The sequence below is a fragment of the Sander vitreus genome, chromosome 8 (genome assembly GCF_031162955.1).
Source record: "Sander vitreus isolate 19-12246 chromosome 8, sanVit1, whole genome shotgun sequence".
In the NCBI taxonomy this organism is placed as follows: Eukaryota; Metazoa; Chordata; class Actinopteri; order Perciformes; family Percidae; genus Sander; species Sander vitreus.
In genome coordinates this window covers 5,145,954-5,168,814 of record NC_135862.1, presented here as the reverse complement: position 1 = coordinate 5,168,814, position 22,861 = coordinate 5,145,954, and the positions used below count along the sequence as shown (strand labels likewise).

The 22,861-nt window shown below is 42.4% G+C and overlaps 1 protein-coding gene across 1 annotated transcript; it reads left to right on the top strand.

The window, feature by feature from the left end:
- The first annotated feature begins 2 nt into the window (after nucleotides 1–2).
- LOC144521843 (GRAM domain-containing protein 4-like) lies at nucleotides 3–21,136 on the top strand. The gene is made up of 19 exons (XM_078256467.1): nucleotides 3–200; nucleotides 5,072–5,315; nucleotides 6,284–6,389; nucleotides 7,863–7,983; nucleotides 8,077–8,147; nucleotides 8,360–8,492; nucleotides 8,647–8,672; nucleotides 9,943–10,034; nucleotides 10,584–10,675; nucleotides 11,630–11,678; nucleotides 11,875–11,946; nucleotides 12,043–12,086; nucleotides 12,238–12,347; nucleotides 13,270–13,424; nucleotides 16,501–16,648; nucleotides 17,318–17,411; nucleotides 19,316–19,406; nucleotides 19,640–19,708; nucleotides 19,890–21,136. The coding sequence occupies exons 2-19, from the start codon at nucleotides 5,130–5,132 to the stop codon at nucleotides 19,995–19,997; spliced, it is 1,767 nt and encodes a 588-aa protein (XP_078112593.1). The 5' UTR covers nucleotides 3–200; nucleotides 5,072–5,129; the 3' UTR covers nucleotides 19,998–21,136.
- The last annotated feature ends 1,725 nt before the right edge of the window (nucleotides 21,137–22,861 follow it).

Genomic DNA, 22,861 nt, shown 5'->3' with positions numbered 1-22,861 from the left:
TATTGTGTCTGGTACAGGAACGCGGTCCGGTTTTTACTCCACAAAAGCTCCTCGTCTGGACTAACTGCATAAGACAGAGGAGGGAGGGTGGTCTGGAACGGGTCTGAGAGAAGCTTGGTCCGGTTTGGAACGGGTTTGACCCGGTCTGGACCCTTGGTAAAAAGAGACGGAGGGAAAGTTTGCTTCAGCTACGGTTCACGGTGAGAAAACCTTCCTCGGTTCCCTCTTTCTTCCCACCCTCTTCATCTCAGTCGTCTGGGTGTAGGCTACAGGTGTGGACCGCGCGGGCCGTTTCGGGGTTCCTGTTGACCCTCAGATCCGCAGGTGATTGGCTGTCACCGGTGCAGGTGGTGTGAACTGTGAACAGAAACAAAAGGAGATTGTTTTCTTTTATCAGAGGCTCAGACCAGACTGTCAGTAAAACAGCCAGTTAACAGTCTGTCTATTTTTGTCACTTAAAAGGTAAAAGGTCAGTAGGCCGTCAATCAATCAATCAATCAGTCAGTCAGTAAGTCTCGCTGTCAGTCACTTTAAAATCACTCACCAATTCTGTCAGTAAATACTCAGTTGTTAAATCAGCAAGCAATCGATCGATCGATCAGTCAGTCGGTGTATCTGTCAGTCAACACAGATCCAATATGGAACACTACTCACAGTATATTTAAATGACAGAATTTGAAGTGAAACCTGGCCTTTGAACATTTCAACTAAAGTACTCTTACCCAGATTTCTACATGTCAGAACACGCTATGCTGTTGTACATTTTTTCACTGTCTTAAGGAATAGTTTTGCTTGTTATGTGCAGCCAGCTTCTCTTGAGTCTTTGCAGACACTGTCCTAAATGTACCCTCATATAATAGTCTCTGGTACGAATCCCTTTTACACAATATGCAATTTTAGCATTGCATTGCTAGCTGTTTAGGGTGTGTCTCAATAAAAAAAAAGACTTATGGTGTATTTTAAGTTATCAGGTCATGCTCATTAGTTCGACATTCGCTAAATACACAATTTTTCATAAAATTTTAACTTTTGAAATACTTTGAATTGTCTCCCACCCTGACAGGTCTGTAGTCAGAGTCTCACCTGTAAAGACAGTGCTGGAGTGTGATCCAGGTGAAGAATCAGATTCATTATTAGAAGCAGTCAGACTGGTCAGACTGGTGATCCTCAGACTGAACAAACAGCCTTCAACAGGCTACAGACAGCAGCCAGTTAGCTTAGCTTAGCATATAGACTGGAAACAGGGATACCAGCTAGCCTGGCTCTGTCTAAAGATAACAAAATCTACCTCTAAAGCTTACTATTTAACACAATATATCTGGCTTGTACTAAAACTGAAATGTACAGATGTCACGAAATAGTCGGACTGAACCCCCTTAAAATGGGAAGTTGTTTTTTTCTCTTCTGTTTTTCTATGGATGAAGCGTCTATACGAGTAGGGCTGCACGATATGAGGAAAATATCTAATTGCGATGATTTTGACTGATACTGCGATTGCGATTTGATTCACGATATTGGAGGGAATGATCATTTTTGTCTCATTATTCTCATTTTCATTGAAACATATTAAAATGAAAATGATTATAGTGTGTTTTTTGCGAGGATCTGTACCAAACAAAGATCATTTTTTTGGGGGCTTTTCCCTTTATTTGATAGTGACAGTGGATAGACAGGAAAGGTGAGAGAGAGATGGGGGATAACACGCAGCAAAGGGCTGCAGGTCGGATTCGAACCTGGGCCGCTGCAAAGGACTCAGCCTACCTGGGACGCACTCTACTGGGTGAGCTAGAGGCCGCCCCACAAAGATTTTTTTCTTTAGTCTGTAGGATAGGATTTGTAGGCCCGGACGTCTCTGCAGCACCACAATACTTCATTCAGAATGGTTTGACACATATTTTGCCATTAACAAATATTGCCCCCCCCCCCCTGCGATTTGGATATTGCACTAGTCCATATTGCGATTTTGATAAAATTGCAATTAATCGTGCAGCCCTATATACCAGTGAGCTCTAAATGTGCTGGTATTTTATGATTCAATATACTTTACTGTCGTTGTATGAACACAACGGAATTATATTATTATAATAGATAAAAAACACAAATACAAAGGCATTGCACATAGCACTCATATGAGCATTTGCGGAGTTGGTATGTCGATTTAATTACCTTTTGGACAGAGCCAGGCTAGCGGCTTCCCTATGTTTCCAGTCGTTACGCTAAGCTACACTAACTGGCTGTTGGCTGTACAGTGGCCCTCATAAGTTTACACACCCATGCTAAAGTTGACTAAAAAGAGGAATAAAAAAAAATCATCTTTTGGAAATTGATCTTAATGCCTTAATTAAAAAAGAATAGGAAAAATCCAACCTTTAAGACACCAGTTTTCTTTGTGAATGAATAATGTATCGTAAATAAATAAATGTTCTTCCTTAAAATACAGGGAGCATAAGTCAGTACACCCCTATGTTAAATTCCCATAGAGGCAGATGTTTATGTTTAAAGGCCAGTTATTTCATGGATCCAGGATACTATGATCCTGATAAAGTTCTCTTGGCCTTTGGAATTAAAATACCCCCCCATCATCACATCCCCTTCACCATACCTAGAGGTTGGCATGGGGTACTTTCCATAAAATCATCTCTCAATGCAAACCAAACCAGCTATTAGGCTAACTGAAATAAAACCATGCCAACTTGTTTAACATAGGGCTGTACTTACTTATGCCCCCTGTATTTTAAGGAAGAACATTTATTTATTTATTTACGATACATTATTCATTCACAAAAAAAATTGGTGTCCTTAAGTTGGATTTTTTTTTTAATTAAGGCATTAAGATCAATTTCCAAAAGACGAGTTTTTTTATTCCTCTTTTTAGTCAACTTTAGCATGGGGTTCATAAACCAGCCACTATAGCTTTATGTAACACGAGAGTGGTATCAATCTTTACATCTACCTCTCTGCCAAAAAAACAATGTGTTTTTCCCAAAATGTCATACCCTTCCTTTAAAGAAGGAGCTGTTTACAGATGTCTCAACCTATCAGATGTCTCAACCTATCACCCTGTGCTGTTGTGGCTGTAGCCTGTTCGTCCCTCAGCCTCTTTCCCCGAAATGAGCTCCAGTTTGGAGACCACACTGACTCCTATACACATGTTTTATGATCTCCTGAGATACCTTGAGAGCAGAGAATGAAACATGACCTGGGGGGGGGGGGACATTAAGCAGATGATGAAACATTTTCTCTTCCCTGAACAAACAGTTTGATGAGTGGAGCGTCTGAATGGCTGCCTCATCTGTTTGTATGAGTCTTTATGGGAGAGGTCTGGCGTGCTGAGTGTTGACTCTCCCTGGGTCAATAAAGCTTTATGATCACTAAGTGTTGAAGGAGCCTCACATTAAGGCCAGTCACAAGATTCATTAGAAGCAGAAATTGTTGTTCTGTGTTCTCTATTTCTTTTTTGTGCTTTTTGTTGGGAGATTTATGCTGTCGGTTAACGTGTTGAATTATCTCTCAGGATGTAAATGAACAGCAGCTTCACCGTGTGTCAGATGCTCATACTGATGTTGCAAGCATGTCAAAATGTCTTCTGGGAAACCCGAAATGTCCGAAGCCATGCTAGCAACGAATGTGAGAGATAGATTACTTAGTCTGTGCATTACTTTAGTCCAGACAGAAATAGCTTACCAACTGTCCGAGGGATTGTTGTACAAGTTTGTACAGACATTTGTGTTCCCCAGAGGATGAAGCTTTGTGACTTTGGTAATCACGTTGGTGTCATTTTGCGTCATTGACCCGATGATGGCGCTAGAGGAAAAGTCAGGAGAACAAAGTTATTAGCCGGACTAGCCAGACCCACATCAAGATGTTGGGTCTGGGAACTCACCATTGACAGGGCTCAATCCGAGGGGCGGGATAAACAGTTGTCTTTCAGATTCTCTCTGCACGCAATAGGATAGCACTACAACCAGGCAGAGCAACGAAGAAGTTAGCGAAGCTAGTTGATAGATTAAACATTTGCCGTATCCGGTCGGCAAAACTCCGAACACATCTTCCTTTTTTAAGAATGACTTCAGTGCTGTTCTTTTCTCAAAGAATCAGAATCAGAAAGGGTTTTATTGCCATGTACGTTTTTTTTAACACATACAAGGAATTTGTTTTGGTGTTGTTGGTGCACGTCACACATTCTTTAGATGGAATATTAAACAATATAAGTATATGTACACAGTATGTATTAAATTAAAAATAAAAAATAAATAAAAAATAAATAAAGAGCAAAGAAAAAAGAAAAGCTTAACTCCAAGTCTTCCAGAGTTGCGGCCAAAGCCGATTCGAAAGACCGCTGTTCCCAGCAGCAGCAGCAGCCATAAGCCCCGCCCACCTACTCTATACACAAAGTGATTGGCCCGACCAGAGTTTGGTTTTTCCAGCTCACAAGCCAACGGAGAGTTGCTAGACTCCCTGGCTGCAAATTACATTTGCTGCATTTAGGGTGCGTATAGATTTCTAGGCTACAAAGTTATTGCAAATCATCCTCTGGGGACCATGAAAGTGTGTACCACGTTTCACGGCAATCCATCCAATAGTTGAGACATTTCCCAAAAACATTACAAATGTCAAACTCATGGTGGCGCGACAGGAAAAGATAAGTGACATTATAAGTTTCCATTATGAGAGTCAGATTCTGGCTCTAAGGGTCAGTCCACCACTTTGGTCCAGGCTGAAATATCTCAACAGCTATTGCATGGATCGCCATGTCATTTTGCACAGATATTCACGGTTCCCAGAAGATGAACCCTTATGATTCTGGTGATCCCCTGACTTTTCCTGTCGTGCCACCATGAGGTTGACATTTGTAATGTTTATGTGAAATGTCTGAACTATTGGATGAATTGTCGTGAAACGTGGTACACACTTTCATGGTCCCCAGAGGATGATTTGCAATAACTTTGTTCGCCTGACTTTAGCGCCGTCAATGACGCAAAATGACCCTATTAACACTCTTATCGGTTTATTGCAATCAGGTTATTATTGAATGTTGTGTGTTTTTCAAAGTGTTCCTCTCCTCTTCCAGTCTCTGCAGAGCCGCCGGCAGTCATGTTCAGGTAGAGACCGGCTCCAGGGCGCCTACCATGCGGAAGCATCTGGACAGGATCCGGTTCCGGGGCCAGAGACGGGACGAGTTCCTGGATCTGGTCGATTCGCCCAACACGTCGGACACCGAATGCACCGAGGAGGCCGTGACTAAAGCTCCGGTCTCCGTCAGAGAGCCGGAGGAGCAGAGGGAGGCGGAGGGAGAGCAGCAGGGTGACGCCCAGGTACAAAAACAAGAACACACTAGGGCGGCTCGATTAAGGCAATAATTATGATCACCATTATTTTGGTCAATGTTGAAATCACGATTATTAAACATGATTGTTTCATTGACTTTTGGAAAGATGTTGCAAATTGAATTAAAAAAACAACAAACAGTGAAAACACCTTGAACTGTAAAATATCCCTTGCTACTTTTCCTGTTTGAACTTGTATTTATTTTCATTCAGAACACAAGACAAAATAAGAGCAATAATTATAAATAATAAACGTAATGTGCAAAATAATTGCTTCTCTCGATTACTCTGTTTTTGTGATCGTTAGGAGCCAAAATCTAGCCTGACTCCGCCCTCCTACGTACTTCCGCTCAATTTTCATTTTCCTTCAGTACTCCGTCTGGGTTTGCGGTACAGTCTTGGGTTTTCTTCGGCCAATCTTTACCGGTCCAATCAGCGAACAGAGGGAGTGGCTGAGAACGATGACGTTGAGGTTGTGCGCTAGTTTGCGCATGACGTATGTCACAACCAAACGTTAGCGATTGGTTCTGGCAGATCCAGAGTGGCTCTGGGCAGATCCAATAGTTTTAAACTTCAGAGTACCCGCCTTCAAGGAAGTTAACACTTGTCAATGGAGAGTGGCCAGACTCTCTGTACAAATGAAATGTACCAGAGTCTGGTAGGACCAGGCTAATGGACCAGAGTCTGGTAGGACCAGGCTAATGGACCAGAGTCTGGTAGGACCAGGCTAATGGACCAGAGTCTGGTAGGACCAGGCTAATGTACCAGAGTCTGGTAGGACCAGGCTAATGGACCAGAGTCTGGTAGCCAAAATCATAATCGCGATTTAAAATTTAATTAATTGCACAGCCCTAACCTGGAGGACCCCCCAAATAAAAGATAAACATCTACAACTGGTTTCATTTCGCTGTTGTTGTATCATTTTTATTATTTTCCTGTCGCTGTGTTTGTTTCAGGCCGGTCCAGGATCATTTTCTGCAGCTCTCCAAGACGACTCGAGGACCGATCTTAACGAGGTCAAAGGTCACCTAGAAATCGCCTTGTTAGAGAAACACTTCCTACGTGAGTATTCTGACTGGAGCTGCACTCTGTGTGGGGTTGATTTGGTTTCATAAGACTTCAAATATAACGATATTAACCTAAGAAGAGACATCAAATACAATTCATTTGTTTTTCTATCTTATAACATTACATTTAAATTACATGTCATTTAGCAGAAGCTTTTATTCAAAAGGACTTACAATTGCTATATGTGTCAGAGGTCACACACCTCTGGAGAAACTAGGGGTTAGGGGAATCGAACCCAGATGTCCCACACCAAAGGCATGTGTGATAGCCACTGTGCCACCACCCATAATTTATACTTTATTAATCCCGCAAGAGGAAATTACAATGTTTTCACTCTGTTGTTATTACACACAGGCCTGAATTACACACACATGCTCAGTACCTGATAATATATATAATATATAATGGAGAGACGTCAGAGTGATGGGGCAGCCCATGGAAAGGTGGGTTCGGTGCCTTGCTCAGAGGTGAACTGGCACCTCTCCAGCTACCAGTCCACCACCATACTTTTGGTCCGTATGGGGACTTGAACCAGCAACCCTCCGGTTCCCAACCCCCTACTGACTGAGCTACTGCCACCACTAACTATAAGACAGGGGTGTCAACAAAGCATCACCTGGATGTTGATCTGTGGAGTGAAATCTGTGAATTCTAGATCTTCATACTTCTGACGTTTAGTTTTCTTCGTGAGATTCTATTCTTAAAAAAAAAAAAAAAAAACAGAGATTTAAGGCTGCAAAGATTAATTGATTAAAGGATTACTAAATCAACCGCCAACTATTTTGATAATCGATTAATCGGGTTGAGTCCTTTTTTTTTTTTATTCTCTGATTGCAGCCTCTTAAATGTGAATATTTTCTAGTTTCTTCACTCCTCTGTGACAGTAAACTGAATATCTCTGACTTGTGGACACAACAAGACTTTCACAAAGTAAAGTGTCCCTTTTAAATCTGTGGCACGAGGAGGTGTGTGTGTGTGTGTGTGTGTGTGTGTGTGTGTGTTGATTGGCTGTTGGGGTCATTGTGGCCTCTCACTTGAGTTCGCAGTCAAACGTCTCACAGCACAACAGCATGCTGGGTAATCAGTCAATATCTGCCTGTCAGCTTTATGTAACACACAGCTATTAATAACCCTGCTGACTTCAACACACACACACATGAATAAGGATGTTGTATCCCTCAATACATTTCTTTATAATATTTATGGGAATTAAACAAGTTTTTTTTTTTATTGATAACATTTATTGTATATTTTGTTTTATGTGCAGTCTTAACCTACTTTCCATCCGATAAATTAAAGTTTGTATCTTTGAAATCAAATAGAAAAGGCACCCGAAGGATGCTAGAGGTTGCAGTAAAGTAGTAGTAGCATAAAATGTCACCTGAGCAGCTCTCAATGTGTGATAATACAATTGTGAAAACACTGCTCAGAGGTACTCAGTTTGTCTCCATCATCCTCTGCTTTCAGAGGAGGAGCTGAGGAAACTTAAAGAGGAGTCCAACGTGGACTCACTGAGACAGGAGCTGGAGAGGGAGCGCAGCAGGTGCATCGAGCTGGAGCAGAAAATCAACGACGTCCTGAAACCCAGGTGGTTATTTACCTTCATTAAAAAGGAGCTGGTTTGCTTGTTTTCCGGTGGTTTTATGCCGACACTTGACCGGCCGTTTCTGTCACTTCACAGACTCGAAGACTCACCTTCTCAGACACCTAAAGCCCCGTCTCCTCCTCCTCCACCTGCAGTCAGCAGTACAGGTGAGCTCTTCTTCAAACACTTACTGGCCATTTTATTAGATGCACATATACGCCACCTTCATCTGCTTCTGAGATTTCAAACCTACAGAAAGGACTTACGTGGTACGTAAGCTAAAAGTGGATAAACTTGAATAAAAGTGGTAAAATGTTAACGACCATGTCGGTTACCTTCATCAGACTCTTTTTTTTTTTTTTTTTTCCCCCGTCCTCAGACAAACACAAGGACACTTTGTCCAGCAGCTTCCTAAAATGGCTTTATGATCGTTTTGGCGTTTATATCGAGGACTTCAGCTTCCAACCGGAGGAGCAGACGGTGGAGGCGGAGGAGCCGCTGAGTGCCAAGAGGTGAGGAGTAAAATACAGCAATTAGACATATTTAGTAAAACAATGACTTAAATCAACTAGAGCTGTAACATACTGTATGCTGTTTTTTTTTTTTTATTGTGGTAAAAGCTCTGTGTCTTAAATCTAAAATGAATACCCGTTTTCTAATCCACAGGTTGACTGAAAACATGAGACGGCTCAGTGAGTATTTCTTTCTGATTTGAAGGCTAGCCTGACAAGCCAGACCCACATCCAGATGTTGGGTCGGGGAACTCACCATTGGCAGGGCTCAATCTGAGGGGCGGGATAAACGGTTGTCTTTCAAATTCCCTCTGCACGCAATAGGATAGCTCTACAACCAATCAGAGCAACGCTAGTTGATAGATTAAACTTTTGCCGTATACGGTCAGCAAAACTCCGAACACATCTTCCTTTTTTAAGAATGACTTCAGGGCCGTTCTTTGTTCTTTTCTCAAAGAAAAGCTTAACTCCAAGTCTTCCAGAGTCGCGGCCGCCACCGATTCCAAAGACCGCTGTTCGCCAGCAGCAGCAGCCATCGTCTTTGTTTTCAAGTAGCGGGGAATTTGCGCGGAACCGTCGCAACTCTGCCGTCATTATGTTAAGCCCTGCCCACCAACTCTATACACGATGTGATTGGCCCGGCTAGAGTTTGGTTTTTCCAGCTCGCACCAACGGAGAGTTGCTAGACGCACCCTGGCTGCAAATTACATTTGCTGCCGCTAGGGTGCGTCTAGATTTCTAGGCTAGGCTGCGGGAGTCTCGCCCAACACATCCAGAAGTTGATGCATAGACTGTATAAGTGAAGAACATCTTGATCGCCCCCTGGTGGCTGTCTGCAGTATAGGTCCTAAACCGCGCCCTCTCCGTGTTAGCAGCTGGGACATGGGCCAAACTAAATAGTCAAATCAATGTTTCCCAAAGATGTTTTCTGTCAATTTTAGGTAGCTCTGATCACGCTGATGTTTGTTTGAGTGTTAATTTTCTGATTCGTTTGGTTTTTATTAGTTATTTGATGCTATAAAAACAAAGTGAAACGTCATGCGTGACAGCTGTGATTGACTTAAGATTGGTCTGGCTGGTGTATTGGCGGTACTTTGATACCACTGCTCCAAAGCCTGATCACTACTGTGCAGACTCTGGCTCCAAAATGACAAGATGGCAGCGCCCGTATCCGGGATATGTTGGCGTCACTTTTGTACAGCGGGAGTGGAGACGCGTTGTCCATCTTTCTTCACAGTCTGTGAACATATCACATCCACATACTGTGGGCCACATTCTGTTCTTCGACTCACTTAGATGCTTTATTTTACAGGTTATTTAAAACGATACAGCAGACACAGAGCTGAGGTTTCTCTGTCACGATAACTTCTCAGTCTGTGATTGGTCAGTTGGTCCGTTGTTGTGTTTCTCAGTCTGTGATTGGTCAGTTGGTCCGTTGTTGTGTTTCCAGAACGAGGATTCAAACCTGTGACCAACTTCAAGAGGAACCTTACTGCCCTATCTAGCTGGAACTCCGTCTACACGTCCGCCATCGCCTTCATCGTGAGTCCACACGCACACACACACACACACACACACACACACACACACACACACACACACACACACACACATATATATATATATATATATATATATATATATATATATATATATAATGAAGAATCAATAAAAAAAATTTATTGTTCATTGATTGTTCATACAATTTAAATTGTTGCTTTTTTCCGGAGGGAACTGCAGGATTGTTTTGCACATCAGACAAAGAATGGTATTTTGTTTTATGAAAATAAGAAGCAGAGAATGCAATGTATATACTATATACTCATGTATTTCATGTCCATGCCCCACGATTTCTAAATCGCTCTCATCCATTGAATTATTAAGAACTATTTCAATATCATTTATCTGCTTCATAAGTTATTTAGAGAATGGACTAGGGGAAGTGCACCTTTTGCGATATTTTATGTTTTAATATGTTTTACTGAGTACTTATTGCATTTACATGTTTTTCATCATCTATAGACCCATGAAGACACACTGCTTAAATTCCGTGTGTGTGTGTGTGTGTGTGTGTGTGTGTGTGTGTGTCAGGTCTACATGTACGCAGCGTGGCACGGCTGGGCCGTCCCCATGTTCCTGTTCCTCGCCATCCTCCGACTCTCCTTAAATTGCCTCATCGCCAGGTCAGTGCAAGCTCCGCCCCCTTCCTCTCATGTCAGCCAATCACAAGGCCAGAATCACAAACCGTAAACCAGGTTCAGTACCGATTCTCTGCTATGATAATAGAATAAGCGCTGTTTACATCTCATGTCTCTCAAACAGTGTGTTACACACCAAAGCTCCGGGTTGTTTGATTTCATTTAAACCGATCAGAATCGTCTTGGGCGCCGCTAAATTCCAGACGCAGCGCCATGGCTCTGCAAAATTGTCTCGGGAAGGGACTTCTTTTGGTGGAACGTTTGCACCCCGATAAAAGCAAACTCCAGCTGAAATCTTAAATGAAGTTAGCTGTTGTGCTGCACGCAATACAGCAACGTGAGCTATTTAAATTAGCTGGGTACATGGTTAAACCTCATTTGCTCGTACCAGTGTATCACTGTGTGTATTTCGTCCACAGCAATCCTCCCAATCCGTCCCAAAACGTCCCAGTTAGAGAGGAAATGCCGTAAACATATTCTTTGTAAATCTTTACAATTATTCACAGAAAGAACCAAATAGGCCTGCTTTGTTGCAGGATCAATCATTCTCAGCGTGCAGCTTGCTAGTTTGAAGGTTGTTGTTGTTTCCCGAAGTGAACAGAGTTTTGAGAACGGCAACACACAGAGAGTGGAAGGTGAGGGACACGTTAAGCAATTATCCTGGAAATGTACTTCCGTTGATCCAGATTAGCCAGAAATGATCCTGGAACGCTTTGGTTACATGATACGCTTAGCTACTGCAAGCCAACGTCATACGAATGAGCCTTTGATTCTGGGTTGCGTTAGGAGACTTTGACCCCAGTGTATGTACCCGCAAGCCTAGTTCAATCTTTAAAGCTCCTTAAGAGGAAATGGAGCGCACATTTGACACACAGATATGTAATGAGTGTGAAAGGACCTCATATCTACCTGTGTGTTCCCATGATGCACTGCTCTCAGAGGCTGGAGGATCCAGTGGAGCATCGTACCTGAAGTCTCGGAGCCTGTGGTGAGAAATCTCTCTTCACACTTGTGTTTGTGTTCGGCTACTTTTAGACACTTTACTTAAGTTGTTCTATGTCATGCCACTGTACGCTGTGTGATGTTTTTGTTTCACAAACATGAAGTTTCATATGCGTGTGGAATAATTAAGGTGACTGACAGGTGTCTGTGTTTATGACTTGACGGTCTCCTCTGTTTTCCAGGAGCCTCCTAAAGAAGACCTGACTGTCTCGGAGAAGTTCCAGCTGGTTCTGGACGTCGCGCAGAAAGCTCAGGTGAGACGTGACGGAGAAGTCAGAGGCTCTACGTCACAGTGGGACACCTGCCGAACAGATTTTACAACGTATGTTTTTCTTCTGTCGTCCTCACAGAATCTGTTTGGGAAGATGGCCAACATCCTGGAGAAAATAAAGAAGTGAGTTTGTCTGCCCACACTTTGTTCCAGGTTAGAGTGAACCGGTGGTTCATACGCAGATCTTTAAGTGTGTGTGTGTGTGTGTGTGTGTGTGTGTGTGTGTGTGTGTGTGTGTGTGTGTGTGTGTGTGTGTGTGTGTGTGTGTTCTCAGTCTGTTCATGTGGGTTCAGCCAGAGTTGACTCAGAAGCTATACATCGGTCTGTGGGTGGCCTTCATCGCCTCCTGCCTGCTGCCGTTCAAACTGCTGGGATTCTTCATAGGTACTTCATATACACAGTTTATACACTTACATACTGTGATAAGTAATCATCTATTTTATTAACTTCACTGTACAGCTGGGACTTGATGAAGTCTGTTGGTTTGCTCACTTGAATCCACTTATTTAAGTCTTATTGTTTTGCTCTGTTGTGTAAATAGTGGATTTATAGAAGTTGTTTTTGTGCTGCCCCACACCAAATATTATAAAACAAACTGAAAAGTACAACATTGGAAGTGGCTCACAATTTAATATGTATTTCACTGCGATGTTGTTTTTGACACTTTTGTCGCCGTTTTACAAATTGGCACCATTTGAAAGTATGCCGAATTAGCTATTCATAGTTGCTGTCTGCAGTGTACCCATGGATGTGCAGAGAACTATCACTGGATACCTTTGATACTAAAGAAAACTTTAAAAACGTGATAATACTCAGGCAAGTTCTGCACCTATAAGGAGCAGCTTTTTTTCTACGACTTATAAGCAGATTCATGGGCTTTTGAGATGAACAGAGGAGGTATTTGTATCCTGGGGAAGTGTGAGTCACGCCGAATCGAAGAATATGTGTATCATGTCTGTTGTGTTCAGATTTGACTGAGTTATGACTCTGAGAAGAGCACTCACCCTGCATTTAAGCTTAGTTATGTGATTTTTGGGGGACAGAAAGACTCAAAAACGAGCTGACAGACACACCGCTATGAAATATTACCAGCTTGTATAGTAGTTGTTAAAATGTTAGCAGTAACTACATCCAGCAGACACACGGAAACATCTCATTAGAGTAGTGTTTGTGTCCACCTGATGAGTCCAATGTTCATGTTTTGTCACCCTGAAGGGTCCAGTTTACATTTCACTGGTTATAGGAGTGAGATTCAGTTCTGCTGAGTGTCTCTGATTAGTGTCCTCCTCCTCGTCCTCCTCCTCAGGTGTCTACGCAGGTATAAAGTTCTTCATCATCGACTTCATCTTTAAGAGTTGTCCCAAGCTGCGGCAGCGCTACGACACGCCCTACATCATCTGGACCAATTTACCCACCGACCTGCAGCTGAAGGAGCGCGGCAACACCACGCTGAGCAGACGGGTCAGTTTGAACTCTAAAAAAATGCCGCTCACAGGCCGAGGCGCGGGTCTGAAGTCAGCCACTGGCTCACATACGTCCTGGTTCTTACTGGTCCCGTTAGGTGGTCTCTGGTCTGTGTTGGTTTCAGTTCTCTGTTGTTTTTCTCTCTCAGCTGTCTGAGTGTGAACAGGTAGGATCTTAATGTGTATGTTGTGTGTATTTACAGTCGCAGTGTAGACACCAGTTGTGTTTAGAGATGTAGAATCAATACTGACATCAATGATTGTAAGGTAAGTGTACACTGTGGCGTTTTTTTCGACGGGAAGGATCGCCCCTTTTTACTGGCCCCTACACAAATTCTTTGTCAAATGTCGATGATGCCCGAACAGTCAAGTGGGTTGTTACGTTTCCTTGCCCGAGTCAATCGGACAACCCTTATTGTTCAGTCCCTCCAGAAAAACGCGATTATGCAATCGCATAATTCAATCATAGCATATTCACGCGGGGGGGGCGCATTTTTTTCAAATATGCCGCAATTTCGCCGCATAAATTGCCGATTTCCGCGCAAAATATGCAGGGCTTGCATGATTTCATAATCCCCGCATTTTCGTTGCAAAAAAGCCACATATATCTTAGCAGAAAGTTGAAAAATGTTGCGTTTACTTCACACAAGAGCAGCCATTTTCCCCTGTTGCCATGGGAACGTTATGAAGTGACATAATTACGCGACGTGAACATCATCGAAAAGCTGCAAACCCCGCGATGAAGCCACGATGAAACCGCAGCTTTTGCAAGTTCCCGCAATTTCATCGCATAAAATTGCATAAATATCCCGCATATTCCATCGCATGTTTTAAGAAAACGTGCCGCGTCGTCAAGGATTTTTGCCCGCAACAATCACAAAAAAACTCCGCATTTTTCTGGAAGGACTGATTGTTGAACCGTGCACTAGCGGTAATCAATTTTCTTCACTGACCACTGACGAGCAAAGAAAACAGGCTACACTCTCCTACAACCACAATGGCTGCACCTGATTGGAGGAACTCTTCACTCGTGCTCCCGGATTACAAAGAGAACCAACATGGCGGCTCGTTTGGAAACATTCGCTTATTTTATGAAAATAGTTCACCGAAATGTGTTTCTGAAACAACTCGATGCCCCATCTCTCAAAAGTTGCCCCCGGCGCTACCAGAATGCATTGCCCGGCTGCTTACATAATGAATGGGAAGCGTGGAAATGACTCTGCCAGTGGACACGTGCCATAAATGTAACCAATCAGCTGCTGTTGTTATTATTAGTGACGGTGATAGTCTGTTAGATAAAGAGATCCCAAAACCCTCTAGTCAGATTGTCAGTGAGTGTTTTATTCCTGCTCTCCAGAGGATGAAGCCTTTTAGATTGTAATAACCTTCCCTCTAGCGCGATGATCAGGACAAACCTCGTCAGATCTTACTTATTTTCTGGGTTTTACTCAGATTTGTATCCAAATCCAAGAGTTGGATCTAACCCCAAATCTTTATTGTTCTTACCCGAGTTTTGTGTCTTTCCTTTGAATTTTGGTCTGAAATTTGGGGTTCTAAAATAAATTTGCCTAACTCAATTTTCAAGTTGGAGCTTATACAAATTAGCAGATTTCTGCCTCCGGTTTCACTGGACCGATACATTGGCGTTGTCACGTAGCGTTCAGACATCAAACGCAACATACAGGCAGAGGCAGTCCGGTACAGAAGCCGAGATCAGGTGATGTGTGGTACAATTGCTGCTTTTCTGAAGAGCGTTTGTTGCCCTCAATACAAAGAAGCTAAACTTTATACTCGGATATAATATTTTTGTCATGAAACCACTATTTTATTTGTTAAACCAATGCTTATTTGACTCCAAAGATTATCCAACTTTTTTCGATGCATCGCCAGGATTGTTTTCCCCTTTAGATTTGAATGACCCCTTTCCTCTAGCTAGCGCCTTCCTTTAGGACAAACTTAGGTTAGATTCTACCAGTTTTTTCAGGTTAGTATCAACACTTTTAAAAAGTTTTGATGTGCACGTTTGTGTCAGATTTTTTCCACCATTTGGGGGATTTTATTGTAATCTATATACTATTTTCTACCTGAAAGTTGTGACGGCTCCTAGGCCTCAAGACCTATTAAAGAAACACCAAAGCACTTTTCCTCTTCGGTCCCCCTACAGGTTGGAAGCGGAATTGTGTCCATTATGTCTCATTTCAACTACAGATCCGCTACCCAATCTGGCAAACTTGCAAAGTACGCTTATAGCCGATAGAGGGCCGCAAAGCGAATGCAGAAGTGCCGTTCATCCTGGTACGAGTTGATGAACCGCTGAAACGATTTTGGAAACATTATTTTAAGGTACAAAAGAATCATTGGTGTTGCTTTAAGTCCCTTTGGTTGCTGGGATCTGGGGATTGGCTAATAAGGACTGAGGATTGACACCTGGATGAACTGATTGCTCACATGTCCATAAAGAGGAGTGCCTGGTTAGACACTCTCTGTCTCTCTCCCTCCTCAAGGTTCCCCATGTCACGACCTGGCTCAAAGGTGTGACAAAATGTGGAGAACACACACGTTTGCTCAATTAAATCAAATGTATTTAAATAAACAAAGTTAACCGTGCTATCAGTTTATCAGTAATGTGTGTAGTGTGTGGCTGTGTGAAGGTGTAGCAATGTTGGAACGCAAAAGGAACTCAACCCAAAGTCCAAACAAACCAAGCAACCTTGAGGAGGGAGAGAGACCGAGAGTGACTGCCCAGGCACTCCTCTTTATGGACATGTGAGCAATCAGTTCATCCAGGTGTCCATCCTTAGTCCTTATCAGCCAATCCCCAGATCCCAGCAACCAAAGGGACTTAATAGGTCTTGAGGCCTAGGAGCAGTCACAAAGTAAATGTTGGTTAATGCCTCTAGTGCCACCTTCAGGACAAACTGTGAATTATTTAGGTCTGCTACGGATAAGAATCTCTAAATCATCAGGATATTGGTTGTTCATTTTGAGGCTATAATAAACACTGTGGCAAGATTTTAGGCGCTGCTGCTGATTTGCTGATCCAGTAACTCTTCCCCCCCCCCCCCTCCGTCCAGCCCACTGCGACAAGCACCCGAGGGAGCGTCGGCACTGCAGCTCCTCTGGGTGTCAGCCGGGACGAGGACGGAGGACGGTACTACAGCACCAAGAGAGGAGCTTTTCACGAAGTCTTCAACCTGCCGGAGAGTGAGCGCCCTCTGACAGGTGGGAGAGGAACGACAGGAAGGGGGAGGGTCAGTGGTGTACTAGTCTCTAGGCTAGCTGTCTCAATTGACCCTGCAGAGGAGCAGTCAACCGTAGTCCTCATAGTTTAAAAGTCCAACTCAAAGAAAGTGGAAGGAAATGGACATCGGCCTAAAAAGACGTGTAACCGGCGGAATTTCTTGCGGCACCGGAGCAATCCCCGAAGTGGAACGTCGTGGATGTAGACTAGTGGTGTACAGACAACATTTTGGCTTTAGATTTCAAACTAAACGACTTCAGGCTGCAAAAAATATTTGATACACTTTGTACACACTTGTTTGCAGGACCGTAGACAATAGTTTAGTCAAAGAAGTTTCCTATTGCAGTATTTATTCAGTTAAATGTTCAATTATACGTTTGATCTCCAAACGTGAGTGTCTCAATACTTTTTTCAAAGTCTTCACAGTGTCAGGAATTAAACTTTGAAGTGGAATTCAGACTTTTTTTAAAAATTCATTTATGGCCCTTAAAAAAAAAAATGTCGAAATTAAATTTGACTCTGAGTCTAAAACCACTGGAATCTGCCAAATACCCCCCACGTGTGACGCGGCTGCTAAAACAAAGCGTACCTGACCTCGCCTGCAGCAGGTGGTGTAACCTGTTGTCTGATTGTTTGTGCTGTTGTCTCAGTGTGTGAGAACGGCTGGCGCTGCTGCCTCATCAACAGAGACCGGAAGACACCGACAGACTACATCCGCAACGGAGTCCTCTACGTCACCGAGAAGTAAGTCCTTCACTTCCTGTCAGCTCGATGAGAGTGGTCGTGAATTCGCCCACGCGTCGTGAACTGAGGTGAAGACACGTCTGCATGTGTCAACTTGAGCGAAAAATGTGTGTTTATTGTGACGCTTTATTATAATAATAATAATAATAATAATAATAATAATAGTAACAACTTTATTCAGGACACAAATGGAAGGTCATTTACACAAGTAAATTACAAATGACAATATTTACACACATATAGCAATAAATATACAGTACACTTTATATAAATAAGGGTCAGCAACCTTCACCTGTAATATACAAACAGGAGCACCAGTGTCTCCACAGTCTAGATGCATACCTGACGCAGCTAAAATCAGTGTGGGCTAACGCTTGTAGAATTCTGTTTTCTGAGACCGACGTTCTACACATGTATCGATAAATAAGGTTTCTTATTAAGGCAGAACAGGTAGGCACACCAACACTAACAAACATTTGACTAGCACTACACCATCTTGGTTGTTTTAGAAGCAGTCTCGTGCCATCATTATACGCTACAGGCCATCTCTGCGTGTTCTTTTTTCTGTAAGACCGCCACAAGTGGGCAGTATAAAGTGGTGTACAGAATGCTTTGAATAAAGCTACCTTAACATTAGCAGGACACATGCCAAATTTACGTGCAAGCACATTAGCCTGAGCATACACCTTGCGACACTGTCTGTTGATGTCCTTATCATCTGATAAATCATTAACAATATGATAGCCAAGCTATTTAATCTCATCATACACTATAAGGGCAGTACCAGATAAAGAGAAAATCCGGAAATACAAATTTCCTGCCTTCCTTTTACTTCTAACAATCATAATATTGCTCTTATTTGCATTATATTTGATATTGAAATCCACACCGTACTGAGAACAAACCTTCAAAAGGTTGTTCTGTTTTGTATTAATCTACCTTTTATAAATGTACGGAGACGAGGGGAACAAAGGAGAGAGAGACCGGAGGGAAATAAGAGACTGGTGCTGTGTTAGGTTCAGGTAGAAGTGCAAAAAGTCTAATGAGGTCACAACCCCCACGACACTTGGTAGTACAAAGAACAACTTTTATTGTGGCGCATTCACACCACCGCGAATATTCGCTTTGCGTTGCTTTAATGGCGGGATCATATTGGGATCATTTGTGTTTAATCGCGTTACTCCCACCAGGTGAAGTGCTGTAGGCCCCAGCAGCAGTACTGCATTTTCCTCCAAGACATCATCTTTTGTGTCCAGTCACAGTCCAAATAATGAGGTACTAAAGAGCTCTGGTTGCCCACAGACGGCTACAATAATTTGTTCCTCCATTTCTGATTCAACAAAGGCAGGACGTCAGGATCTAAATTGATAAGCTTCAGTGACCCAGCGTCACACACGTTTCTCTCTCTCTCGTTCAAGTATTTTAACTTTAAATTTAATACGTGAGTTAAAATACCAACACGTTTAGAAATACCGTAATACAGTAAATTATTTATCAACTTGGTGTACAATGTAAAACTATTAAAGGTGCTGTAGGTAGGATTGTGAAGATCCAGGAAAAGGAAAAAATGTTAACATTGACAACTTCTCAGTCCCTCCCCCTTTTCTGCTAAAGCCCAAAACGGTCTCCTAAGCCCCTCCCCCCACAAGGGAGAATGAATGCGTGTGCATGAGCAGTGATTGACACGCAGTTAGACACCCCCCCGGCCCTGATTGGTGCATCTGAACAGGGAGCTGTGGATTTTTACAAATCGCACTACAGGCTGTAGGTGTAAATGACCTGCTTCATGTAGTTCTACTGGAACATAGGGTCAGTTTCAGCAAATATGACAGACAGGTAGTTTTATAAGGCTTACCTACTGCACCTTTAAACCTGGAGCTCTGAGTTTGGTCCTCTCTCCTCAGTCATCTGTGTTTCGAGAGCTCCAGCTCCAGATCTGGATCCTCCAAGAGGAACAAAGTCATCAAACTGCTCGACATCACTGACATCCAGAAGGTACGTCGAGTCTCTGGTTCTGTTCCGACGTCCTCCCCGGTTTCTTCCTTGTGACTTGTTGCTGCTGGTATCAATCATTTATTCATCATTAGGTTAATTACAGTTTGTCCTTTTTCGTGTTTTTTGTTTTTTTTTGTTTTGTGTGTGTCATGAACTTTCTTTTGCAACAGTAACTGATTCCGATTCATGACAATAAAGTTTATTTTGAATGTGTCTGCTCCGTCCCCTCACAGTACAAAGTTTTGTCTGTGCTGCCTGGATCTGGGATGGGCATCTCCATAGCGACACCATCCACCCAAAAGGTAAGAGATCAGAGGGCACTTTGATCTGACACAATGTCAAAGTTAGAATTAGTTAAATAATACCGAGGCACGCTAACAACAGTGAGGCCCGGGTGGAGACTGTCAGCAGAACTGGAAGTAGCAATGCCACGGTGTAAAAAGAACTTGTTAATGGACTTGGTTACCTTCTGCTCTGTTGCAGCCGATGGTGTTTGGCGCGATGATCCACAGAGACGAGGCCTTCGACGCCATCTTCACTCAGTACATGAAGAGCGTTACCATGGCTACAGCCACCGAACCGGAGACATAGTAACGCCGTCGCGCGACGGGCTGCCTTCGCACACACAAACACTGGACCTGTTTCACTGTATTCACCAGTGGCGTCTTGAAACAGCTGCTGACATCCGATCGAGCTGCTCCCGCATGATCAGGGTCAGCTCTTCAGCCATCAAACTCAATGATCCCGTGACATCACTGATTGATTAATATAGAACTCAACAGTAAGCCTGAATGGGGAAAGTCACTTCCGGGGGGAAAAAAAGAGCCATTCGAAAAGTCAAAGGCGGTCACCGTTGAGCTCTTTTACATCAGCTGATTCTAACAAATCACTGATTTTATGTCTGAATCAACCGATAACCATTCCAATCACTGTTCTTAAACTGTTTCACAGAAAGCTCCCCCAAGGCAGACCACTTTACGTCTTTTTGAGTGTTAATTTACCATAAATTCCCAAATGAATGGCTGGGATTTAAATCTCAAATAATGGTCGGAAGGTGGCATTACCTGAAACATAATGATAATAATCTCACTTGATTTCAGTCATGTCACACTCACCACTCTTTCTCTGTATAATACTAATACTATTCTCAAACACTGATTATTTCCAGTTGTTTCTTCTTTGCCGTTTTTTATTTTTATTTATTCTATCCCTGTTACGCTGCAGTCATTGAAGCTCAACACTTCCTGCACAGATGCTTCACATTAAAAGCCCTCCAAGGGCACAATTCCTTTCTTACTTGAAAGGCTTTTAATGTGAAACATCTGCAGGAACACTGATAAAAAAATCAGTGGTTGACGATCTAAAAGAAGCATTTGTACATTTGAACGTTATCACCGCAGTTTGTTCAGGCCGGTCAGCTGAACCAACGCACCTGTCAGGTGTAAACTCAGTTTACTTCCATGGATGGAGGTATTACACGGATATTGCACCGGAAAGTTTACTACACAATGAGTCAGTGCTGAAATAACTACTCTTAATAGACATTTTGATAATTGATCAATCATTTAAGTCACTGATCAATCGAAAACTCAAATCATTTTCTGTTCTCCAATGTGAGGATTTGCTGCTTCTGTTTCATATATCATTGTTGGTCGGAAAAAACAGCCTTGGGATTTGTTAATACTTTATAAGTTAATAAAGAGACAAACCTATTTAAACAAACATAACAACACTTGCATCAAACAATGACAGGGCGTCTTCCTTGTTAAAGGGGTGATAGAATGATTATATACGGTATTTCACACTGTTCCTTAAGGTCTCCTAATCGGGTATGTAACATTGGTTGGGCTGAAAATGGCTGTGGGCCCTAATGCAACCCTGTGAAATATTCCTTGAATGAAACGAGAGGTTTTCTCCCTTTTTATATTGTATGTGCATGAATATTTAGATGAGCTGCGCGTTGATTGGTTGGTTTACAACGAGCAAAGCTGCAGAGCACAGACACACGGGGGGGGGGCAATGAACAACACACAGCCCAGCAACACCATCCCTTTTTTTTCCTTTTGAGTCTGATATTCTCAGCGCCACCTTTCCCTTTTCGGCTTTCCATCATTAGACTCACACACTGTCTGTTAACGTTACCGATAGACTTCCAAACGTGCGGCCGGGCAGCGGCGCACACACACACACACACACACACACACCGCTTATTGACTTTTCAGACCCTCTTAGGGACTTCTAAAAAGCGACTAGTGAACAAATTTAGCGACTTCAGACCATCAGGGGAAAACCCAGATATATTATATTTTAGCTACTTTAGCTACTTTCATTGGAAAAGAGTTGGCAAGACTGGCTAACTTTAAACTTTACTACACACGTGTTAGTGCTGAAATGGTTTTCTGAACGCATTCCACCTACTTCTGACGAAAAAAGAAAGTTTTTGAAATTAACGATTTTTTTTCTTTTTTTACAGTATTAGCAGATAAACTTGTTTAAACCCCATTAATTTACATTAGTGTCTTCAGGGAATTGCATTATATAACTCTGTATTCTACGTAGCAGTTACGCCTTACAGTCAGTTAATATTATAGTATGTTCCTGATCTTTTTTTTATGTGGTGGTAAGAGGCTGAATGTTGTAAAACATTTAATACAAACCACAAAGTTAACTTCAGCTTAACTTTTTTTGTCTTAGCTTAAAGGTGCTGTAGGTAGGATTGTGAAGATCCAGGACTTAGCCAAAAAATGTGAACATTGACAACTTCTCAGTCCCCCCCCCCCCCCCTTTCTGCTAAAGCCCAAAACAGTCTCCTAAGCCCCTCCCCCTACAAGGGAGAATGAATGCGTGATTGACACGCAGTTAGACCCCCCCCCCGGCCCTGATTGGTGCATCTGAACAGGGAGCGGTGGATTTTTGCAAATCACACTACAGGCTGTAGGTGGAGCCAGAGGAGCTGGATTTTTTTTTTTTTTTTAAATGACCTGCTTCATGTAGTTCTACTGGAACATAGGGTCAGTTTCAGCAAATATGACAGAAAGTTAGTTTTATAAGTCTTACCTACTGCACCTTTAAAACTAAAGCTAGCAACACAGATACAACCTGTAATACTCCAGTTTGTCTAGTCATACTTTCTGTCTCAATCACTGAAGAAAACGGAAGCCACACTGATGCGAAATGTTGACTTTTTGTCCCAAATATTAACTTTTCTCTTAGCTTAAAGCTAATCGGCTAAAGCAATTTACAGCACAATCACTTTATTTTTTTTATTAATCACAGTTCAGCTATCTTTTATGTTTAGTTTTTAATCCAATAAGCCAAGAGGCAAAAAAAAAAAAAAGGCTAATATATTGACTTTTTCTTGTTAAGCTCCTTTTTATGTTTGTATCTAGCCCTAGCTAATGGGCTAACAGCAAACAATTGAAAACACAATGACCTAAATTTCTTTTCTTTTTAAT

Coding starts and splice junctions, on each gene's coding strand:
- LOC144521843 (XM_078256467.1), top strand. CDS start 5,130: ATGCGGAAGCATCTGGACAGGATCCGGTTCCGGGGCCAGAGACGGGAC. Junction 5,316..6,283: donor AGCAGCAGGGTGACGCCCAG/GTACAAAAACAA, acceptor TGTTTGTTTCAG/GCCGGTCCAGGATCATTTTC. Junction 19,407..19,639: donor ACATCACTGACATCCAGAAG/GTACGTCGAGTC, acceptor GTCCCCTCACAG/TACAAAGTTTTGTCTGTGCT.